At 49.9% G+C, this 9,320-nt stretch overlaps 1 protein-coding gene across 1 annotated transcript; it reads right to left on the bottom strand.

The window, feature by feature from the left end:
• Positions 1-2,807: 2,807 nt before the first annotated feature.
• On the bottom strand, positions 2,808-4,535 carry LOC125553531 (UDP-glucose 6-dehydrogenase 2). The gene has a single exon (XM_048717301.2). It carries the CDS (start codon positions 4,414-4,416, stop codon positions 2,971-2,973), a length of 1,446 nt encoding a protein of 481 aa, XP_048573258.2. The 5' UTR covers positions 4,417-4,535; the 3' UTR covers positions 2,808-2,970.
• Positions 4,536-9,320: the final 4,785 nt, after the last annotated feature.

The following is a 9,320-nucleotide window of genomic DNA, read 5'->3' as shown; positions in this document are numbered from 1 at the left end:
CCAGTGGAGCAAGAACATTGAACATGTTTTCGGATCAACAAGGCATCATGAACATAAAACCAACAAAAAATTTACAGAAGAAATAGAAAGAGATAGGAGGCATCCATAGGAAGCCACGTTGGAATAAGGGTGTAGGTGTGTGCATGCTCAATTTTGACTTTTCCTGAAAAGAAATGACATCGGAAAGCTTCATGGTGGCCCTACACAACTCCTATAGGAGGCATCGTCGGATATGTGCCCGGGAAGCAGAGACTTGAGTAGGAATCACTATAGTTGTTCGGTGAAGGTCCCAAATCCCGAGCAGGGGCGCCGACGACTGAGAGAGAGTATGTGGAGTGTGTTCGGGGTGGTTGCTATTTGCTAAAGTGTTAAACCAAGGTGTTGTAAGTGCAAACCAAATCCATCTACCGTCAAATACATGAGGGATAACTTAAACTGATCAGAAACGTCCACTAGATGTGGGCAAAGCTGCACTGTGTTGGCTGGTGCTAGTTTGAGAGCATCCCACAGCCATCACCCATGACACTTCATCACATCTGCACGGATAACAGTTGATGGGATAGACCATTATCTAAGGGAGTCGTGCTACATCCAACCAAATAGTTCCCCTATCCATTGTCATTTTAGCGGTAGAAAAGCTAGGAGGAAGGGCCCTATACTCTTTAACACTACGCAAAATCTCAATACCTTCAACCCTGGAGCCAGGTGATCATTTCGAGCATAACACCAATCATATCCACTAATCATACACAAACACCACACATCAATACCTTATCATTCATGCAAATATTGAGTTTCATATATGTATCACATTCTCTAGCTATATATTGTCATAAGATTCACTTCTCATGGCTATGCAAGGTCTTGGTGGCCCTTTATTTTTGTAGATATCGTAGTACAAAAGACTTAAAGTTTTCCTCTGTCCACATATACTCCAGCCGAATAAGCCCCAACTAGACACATTTTTGCTCCCAAACAATATATTTTGTTACATGTCATCATGTTGATGAAGAACACATGTTTTCCTACTCTAAAAACAGTTGTTAAGTGTCTGTATATGTCATTTTTTGTATTAGATGGATTAATAAGACGCATTCCCGCAAAAATAAATATTTTTGTATTTTTTCATTATTTTTTGACCTATAGCCTACATTCACAAAATCACAAGCCGGCCAGCGCAAGCGCCATGAGGTTCCGCGCGCCGCTGTGGTTGGCAGGGGGTGACTAGAAGGACATTGGTCTGGTCGGACTGGGATAGAGCTAGGGGTGGTTTTTTTCAGCTGGGCAATGGATAGTTTTGACGGGGGTAATTTTGGGAATACAAAAAAACTTACAAGCTATTCATATTTTGACTAGCAGGAAACGAGTGACATTTAACGGGAGTGCTATTTTAGAATCATTTGAGACTAGAGACTGGCCCGGGCGAGCGTTTACAGTTCTGCTTCTTCTGAGCCTCCCCTACTCTCTTCCCTCCCGACCTCTCTCCCTCCTGTTTTCGGCACCTCCAATGGTCGGGGAGGTCGGGGAGAGAGGTTTGATCTTGATAGTATGGATATTGGATTAGATAGCTTCTCAAATAAAGTAGTTTTTGGTTCAGATCTCAAGTATTGGTAGCCGGAGTTGGCTTTCTTGCGGGATCCGAGACACTACTTGCCACCATCTCAGATCTGGAATTCCCCTATTTAGTTGATTTGGTTCTCTAGTTGTGGTGGAAGAAGAGGACAGGTGGAAAGGCAGAAGATGAAGACTTCGAGAAGCTGCAAATTTGTCCCTCCCCCCCCCCCCTCCCCCGAGTGCTGAAGCCTTGGCTCCCCCTGAGTGCCCCTTGCTTCGGGAAGGATCTCTTTTTGGCAGCTGGCAGCGGCCTTTCACACGAAATAGTTGTATTCTCTGGTATGGAATTGTCAACTCCGGCTATTCATGTCGGTTGGTGAGTCAGATGAGAGGCAGTTCAACCCCAACTAGGCCTCCACGTCTTTGACTTCCGGCAACTCATCAACGGTGGTGATGTGGTGATTCTTTTGCCCCAAATGGTTTCATCCCCGACAGCATCAGGGGTGGGGATTACCAAGTACAGGTGATTGGAAAACAAATCAGTACGCGGCGGCGCGGAACAAGATCGGCGGAGAAGAACATATATGTGTTGAGCAGGCTGGGAAGAGAGGGCGAGCTCTCCCTACCTTACTCGCGGCCGGGGATGGCAGTTGGTTTCGTCCCCAGGGACCATCGCTCCATTAGTGGCCTCCTTTCCACCCCTCCATCTCCCTTCTCCCATTCCTCACCTCGTCGCTAACAGCTCGCCCCTTCTCCTCCATGTTGTTTGCCAGCAGCTCGCCTCCCTCCATCGCCTCCCCGCCCACCACATTTCTATCACTGCTCGTCAGGAATTCAATGGCACAGTGATCACATTGGCAAAAACGGGTAGCAGTCCAGAAACCACGTGGAAAAAAAACCATGACCCAAGAAAAGCCCAACAAAATGAAAACATGCCGCCTCCACACGGGCACTATGGGGTTCGAGTAAAAATTTAGATAAAGGTCCTCATGTGCACGGTCTAATATACTCCCTCCGTTTCTAAATATATATAAGTCTTTGTAGAGTTTCATTATGAACCACATACGAATGTATGTAGATGCATTTTAAAGTGTAGATTCAAACATTTTATTTCGTATGTAGTTAATAGTGAATTTTCTACAAAGACTTAAATTTAAGAACAGAAAGAGTAATATTTCTTTCGTATTTGAATTTCAACACAAAGACAAACGGGTTAGATATAAAAACTTTCTTTTAGAAACACGCAACGAATCTAACCATCTAAGCTAGGCTTAGTTCCCGGATATAAACAACTCAAGTTACTCAATAGCAAAACCAGTATTCTACTCCTTTTGACGTGGCTTACGAGGACTACAAAACTCTATATTAATCAAGAAGAACGCTCGCCGACGCGCGGCTTTGAGTGTGCATTGGCTTTCAGGCGACGGCTGGCATGTCCTTGAGCCACTGATCAAGCGGCTTGCCAATGGCGTAGACGATGAATCCGATGTCCCGGAGCTTCTCCGGGTCGACGATGTTGCGGCCGTCGAAGACGAAAGCCGGCTTCTGCATGACGTCGTACATGCGCCTGTAGTCGAGGCTCCTGAAGTCCTCCCACTCGGTCAGGATGCAGACGGCGTGCGCGTCGCGGGCGGCCTCGTACGCGTCCGTCGTGACGGCGACCGGCTGCTGATCGCCGGGCTCGCCCACGGGCTGCAGGTGCCGCGGGTGGTCCCAGTCGAACTTTCTCATGGCGAGGTCGCGCCGCACCTGCTCCTCCGTCACCTGCGGGTCGTAGATGCTGACGACGGCCTTGTCCCCGAGCAGGCCCCGGCACACGTCGATGGCCGGCGTCTCGCGCGTGTCGCCCGTGTCCTTCTTGAAGGCGAACCCCAGCACGGCCACCTTCTTCCCCGCGACGGTGTTGAACATGGAGGAGACGACGCGGTTGACGAAGCGGCTCTTCTGGTAGTCGTTGATGCCGATGACCTGCCGCCAGTACTCTGCCACCTCGGGGAGGCCGTAGCACTCGCAGATGTAGACGAGGTTGAGGATGTCCTTCTGGAAGCAGGAGCCGCCGAAGCCGACGCTGGCGGAGAGGAAGCGCGGGCCGATGCGCGAGTCCTTGCCGATGGAGCAGGCCACCTCGGCGACGTCAGCGCCGGTGGCCTCGCACAGCGCGGAGATGGCGTTGACGGAGGAGATGCGCTGCGCGAGGAAGGCGTTAGCGGCGAGCTTGGACAGCTCGGCCGACCAGAGGTTGGTGGTGATGATGCGGTCCTCGGGGACCCAGCGCGCGTACACGCCCTTGAGGACCTTCACGGCGGCCTGGCCCTCGGGGGTCTCGCGGCCGCCGATGAGGACGCGGTCGGGCGCGAAGAGGTCCCGCACGGCGGTGCCCTCGGCGAGGAACTCCGGGTTGGACAGGATCTGGTAGCGGACGCCGCGGCCGTTGTGGGCGAGGATCTTCTCGATGGCCTCCGCGGTCTTGACGGGCACGGTGGACTTCTCGACCACGATCTTGTCGGAGCGGGAGACGTCGGCGATCATGCGCGCGGCGCTCTCCCAGTAGGTGAGGTCGGCGGCCTTGCCGGCGCCGAGGCCGCGGGTCTTGGTGGGGGTGTTGACGGAGACGAAGACGACGTCCGCCTCGCCCACGTACCGCTCCACGTCGGTGCTGAAGAAGAGGTTGCGGCCGCGGCAGCGCTTGACGACGTCGTCCAGGCCGGGCTCGTAGATGGGGAGGCGGTCGCTGTTCCAGCCGGCGATGCGCGCCTCGGAGATGTCCACCACCACCACCTCCACGTCCGGGCACTTGAGCGCGATCACCGCCATCGTCGGGCCACCCACGTAGCCCGCGCCGATGCAGCAGATCTTCACCATTTGTCTCCCCTCTCTGCTTTCTTCCCCTGCAACTACTACAATTGATCAAAGATAGTACTTCTTCAAACAAGATTGAACAATCCAAAACCTCCCGTAACTGAGAGAAGATACAAACCTTGCTGTCCTTAATTAGGAGGAACACAACAAGGGAACGACGAATCAAATTGTCTAGTAGTGAAGAAGAAAGGAAAGGAAACGAGATGTGGCGGTGGTGAACTGAACGCACGGCTGGGAGCGAATACAGCGAGATGGACGGTAATCCCCACATTTAACGTTCCTACACTGATTCCGGCAGATCCATGTAAACTTATTTTTGTTCTAAAAAATTCCACACACTGCATGAATATGCTTCCTAACACATGGAAATTAAGAGCATTTTGATTGAACAATTTGGTTCCTAAATCAAAATAAATGGTGAAGAAGTTTTCTTCTGATTGCAAGGAAATATACTTCCCGGTACATCGAAATTTCCTTCCTAATGCATGTGCGCTTTTTTTTTGAACCGGGCATAACCCCTTTTCATTAACTGAATAACGGAGATGCATGTGCGCTGACGAAAGTGACAGAACATTGGATTCAAGCGTATTGCCCTATCAAGATTGATTGTGTTTTAATACTCGCTAAAAAGATCTAATTAATTCTCCAAATCCCTTTCGTTATCATCATCACTCGTGAATAATTTGTTTCCTAGTCTAGATTTTTTTCCGAATGCAAGATTTATTTGACCATTCCTGATTTTCTACATGTATTTTTTTTCATGTTAATGAACGGATTTTTTTTCTAATTCTCTTTGGTGATTTATTTTAGAATTTTACTTTTCGATTTTTTTCAATTGCAAGGGTGAATCTCCTCAATTTGCTACTGCGTGCTCTACCACATGCTAGTATCTGCTACAAATTAAACACTCATATCTAGTCTCTAACGAATGCACGTAAAATGCACACTACTTCCCTGAAAGTCGCACAAAATCAAAATCCAAGTTTTGTTTTGAATGGAATGTTCATCGTTGGAGGTCTAAACTGTAGGTCTATATTTATATTTGTAGTGCATACATGTATCAAACTGCTTGGGGTTTATTGAGTCGCTACTCGTGTGGAGACCTCTAGCAAAGTTGCTAATTTTTTTTTTTGAAGAAACCAGCTTTAGCGGCTGGTGTTTCATTGATTTAGCAGGAGGGAGCGACAAAGGGGTTCCGATCAAGTGATTGTGTGAATGGGAGAAAATTACAACCAGTGACTAGGAACGTTGAGCTCCCAGTAGGGTGTGGCTATGGCGATATTTCACGTCATGTCCCTGAAGGACTGCTCTATGCATTTGGCCCCTGCCAAGCGCCATTGCTCCATGTCCCGGCGGCATGCCTCGACGATGTGCCGCTCGTCAACTTGTTTTCCTCTGAAGACACAGGAGTTTCTCTCCAACCATATGTGCCACGCAATGAGAGCCAGCATCGACTTGGTGCCCTTGCGGTTTCCCGGGGCTGCAGTGGTGATGATCCTTTCGGCACAGCCCGTCGACGTAGTCTCGCTGCACCATCCAGCAGGGTTTAGAGCCTGGCAACCAGCCCAGGCCGCAGCTTGGTTCCAAACCTTCAGGGAGATTGGGCACTCCCAGAAGAGGTGGAAAGATGACTCGAGGTTTCTCATGCACAGAGGGCAGAAATAGCAATTGGTCCATCCCCTTCGTTGCAGCCTGTCATTGCACCATAGCTTGTCTTGGTGGAGGAACCAGAGGAACATCTTGATCTTCCCCGGTGCCCAGATCTTCCAAATCAGGCATCTAAAGCTACTGAGCTGCCCCTCTGCGAATTGCGCAGTGTAGGCCGATTTGGTGGAGAACATCCCTGAGCTGTGCTGCGTCCAGCGGATTGAATCAGGCATCTGTGCATCCAAGACAAGGCCGACGCTTCTGATCTCTCTAGCGAGTTGGACGACTTGGCGGGCGATGTTGCTACTGTTGGCATGCCTTAGATCGAGGACCCAGCGGTCACCCTGCAAGGCCTCATGGACCGATCGGTTCTTCCTGATGGATGCAACATAGAGCGCCGGGAAAGCCGAGCAAAGCTGCCGGCCTCCCAGCCAGGAAGAGGACCAGAAGGAAGCAGAAGTTCCATTTCCAATGGAAACGGATGTGCATGCCGCGAACAGGGCCACGTCCCCGCTGTCGCAAGGCGTGTCGGTGCCGACCCAAGGTCGGTTGGGCTGTTGCCAGGCGAGCCATAGCCACCGCAAACGCAGCGCGCGGGCGAACCTGGATAGGTCGTGGATGCCCAGGCCGCCTTGCTGCTCCGGCGTCGCCACCGTCTTCCAGCCCACCTTGCACTTTGCCCCTGAGATCTCGTCGTCCTGTGCCCAGAGGAATCGCCTCCTCGACTTGTCGATTTCCTTGAAGAGCTTCTTCGGTGCGCGTAGAGCCGTGAGCGCGAAGGTTGGGATTGCTGACAGAACGCAGCGCACTAGGACGCGGCAACCCGCCAGCGGCATTAGCCTACCCTTCCAGCCGGCTAGCCTAGCCCTAATTCTATCAAGGATGAACTGCAGTTGAACTAGCCTAATTCTTCCGATCGTAATGGGCAGGCGTAGGTATGTGATCGGGAACGTGGCCGTAGTCCCTCCAAAGTTCACCAGAACCGTGGCCAGGTCGATGTCGCTGCAGCGGATTGGGATCGCGGAGGACTTGGAGAGATTGACCCGCAGGCCCGTAGCGTCGCCGAACTGTCGCAGTAGGCCTAGCAGGGTGTCAATGTCTTCATGCACTGGGTTGATGAAGATGACAACATCATCGGCGTACAAGCTTGTGCGCATCCTAGCTGCTGCCGCCGGCGGCGCCGCCAGCAGACCAGACGAAGTGGCCGCCTCCAGTAGCCGGTGGAGAGTGTCGATGCATAAGATAAACAGCAGAGGCGACAGTGGATCTCCCTGCCTAAGCCCTCGAAGATGATCAATGCAGTCCCCCGGCACCCCGTTTAGGAGGCAGGATGAGGACGACGTCGATAACAGGAGAGCAATCCAATCCCTCCATCACGGAGGAAATCCCAGCACCTCTAACAATTCTAACAAATATTCCCAAGAAACGCAATCGAAAGCCTTGGCTATGTCAAGCTTCAGCAAGAGTGCCGGGGTTTTGCTGCGATGCAATTTTCTGACCGTGTTTTGCACATAAAGAAAACTGTCTTGGATGCACTTCCTCCTCTGAAATGTTGTTTGCGCTGGGCTGATGAGCTTGTCGATGACGTTGGCTAGCCGAATGGACAGGACTTTTGAGAACAGCTTGGCGACAGAATGGATGAGGCTGATCGGCCGGAAATCGCCCATTTTGACAGCACCATCCTTCTTTGGGAGCAGGGCAATCATAGCCGTGTTCAAATCAGCGAAGTTCCCACCCGCGAGGCTGTAAAGATGGTGAAACAAAGCCATGACGTCCTCCTTTATCGTGCCCTAGCATGATCTGAAAAACATACCCGAGAATCCGTCTGGGCCAGGAGCTCGGTCCGCCGGGGACGCCAGGATTGCTGCCCAAACTTCGGCTTCAAAGAAGGGGTTGTCAAGCCCCTCATTTTGAACTGTGGGCATGTCCAGCTCCTCCCAATTGAACGTCCATTTTCTATCATCTTTTCTTCCCAGCAGGTTGGAGAAATGTGAGTGAGCAATAGAAGCCTTTTCGTCATGCGCGGTGATCACAGCATTGTCCACTTCCAGGAAGTGAATGAAATTTTTCCGCTTGCGTGAGTTGATTTTTGCTTGGAAGAATGCAGAGCGAGCATCCCCCTCCTTGAGCCAGGTGATCCGGGAGGCCTGCCTCTTGCGAGCTCTCTGGATCGTAGCCAGACCAAGGGTTCTTTGCTTAAGCTGCTTCCGCAGGCTGAATTCACCTGGAGTGAGGGTACGCTTTTCCTGTGCAACGTCCAGCCGCAGTATCACCTCGCAGGCCAGGTGGAATTGCAGTTTGGCATCACTGAAATTGGACCTGGCCCATATGGTAAGATCATGAGCGCAAAGTTGCAAATAAATATGGAGTTGTCGAGAATGACCGGAGCGATGCACATAAGCCAAATTTAGTCACCATTTATCGAGAAACTTTTTTTTTTCTTTTCTTTTTAGACCATACATGTATCAAACTAAAGGGTCGTCCAGTTCCTTTGAGCTGCTACCAGTTTGAAGTACATGTAAATAAATGATGGCTTTAATCCTTTTGTCGTGCAGCACCTATACAAAAATAAAGGGTCGTGAGGACCCCTGCAATGAGAAGCGAATTGCATAGGAGCGGGCGGCACTGTCGTCTGTATAGTTGGAGATTAGCAGCTATTGGATATACGATGTTATACTGATGCTTCAAATGCTCATTTGTCTCTGGGATTGCGAGGGATCGGGATTCTGCATAATCCTGCGGGTTGCTGTCTTGCAGGAATGACGATAGCTTGCGAGGCTTCTTGGTCGTTTGCAGCTGGATGGCCTGAAGTCAGTGTCCGACATAGGAATGCTTATGTATGCTAATCAGATAGTCATGCCTCAGCATGTGCACCAGGAACATGCAGTAGCTAGCAAACTTTATAGTCTTTAGTAAAGAAATTACATATCAATTACATTACTGTGCTGGTTATCATTCTCGGTGATTCTAATAAGATGCTTTGCGCGCACATATGGTTTCCGCCAAGATAGAACATTTGATTATTTTAGTCTGTTATATTCTTGTAAATACCCATGTTAGAAAATTTAGACGGTTACCCGAAAAAAAAACTAAAAATTAGATGGTTAGGAAAACATTTCGTATTCTAAAAAATGTTCTTTACAAAACTAAATTTCCACTTCTACACAGCAAGCAAATATATATATGTTTATCTCTTTGATTTTTTTTAGGAAATATAGTGGAATAGAGAATTCAGATTTGTACAGGTTTTCTGAACTCTT

This window comes from Triticum urartu, chromosome 4A (genome assembly GCF_056163025.1).
Source record: "Triticum urartu cultivar PI428250 chromosome 4A, HENAU_Tu73, whole genome shotgun sequence".
NCBI classification, from domain to species: Eukaryota; Viridiplantae; Streptophyta; class Magnoliopsida; order Poales; family Poaceae; genus Triticum; species Triticum urartu.
Note: the sequence above shows the minus strand (reverse complement) of the source record. Positions and strands in the feature narration are given on the sequence as shown.

Bases quoted from the DNA above. Each gene is read 5' to 3' on its own strand.
- LOC125553531 (XM_048717301.2), bottom strand. From the start codon at position 4,416: ATGGTGAAGATCTGCTGCATCGGCGCGGGCTACGTGGGTGGCCCGACG.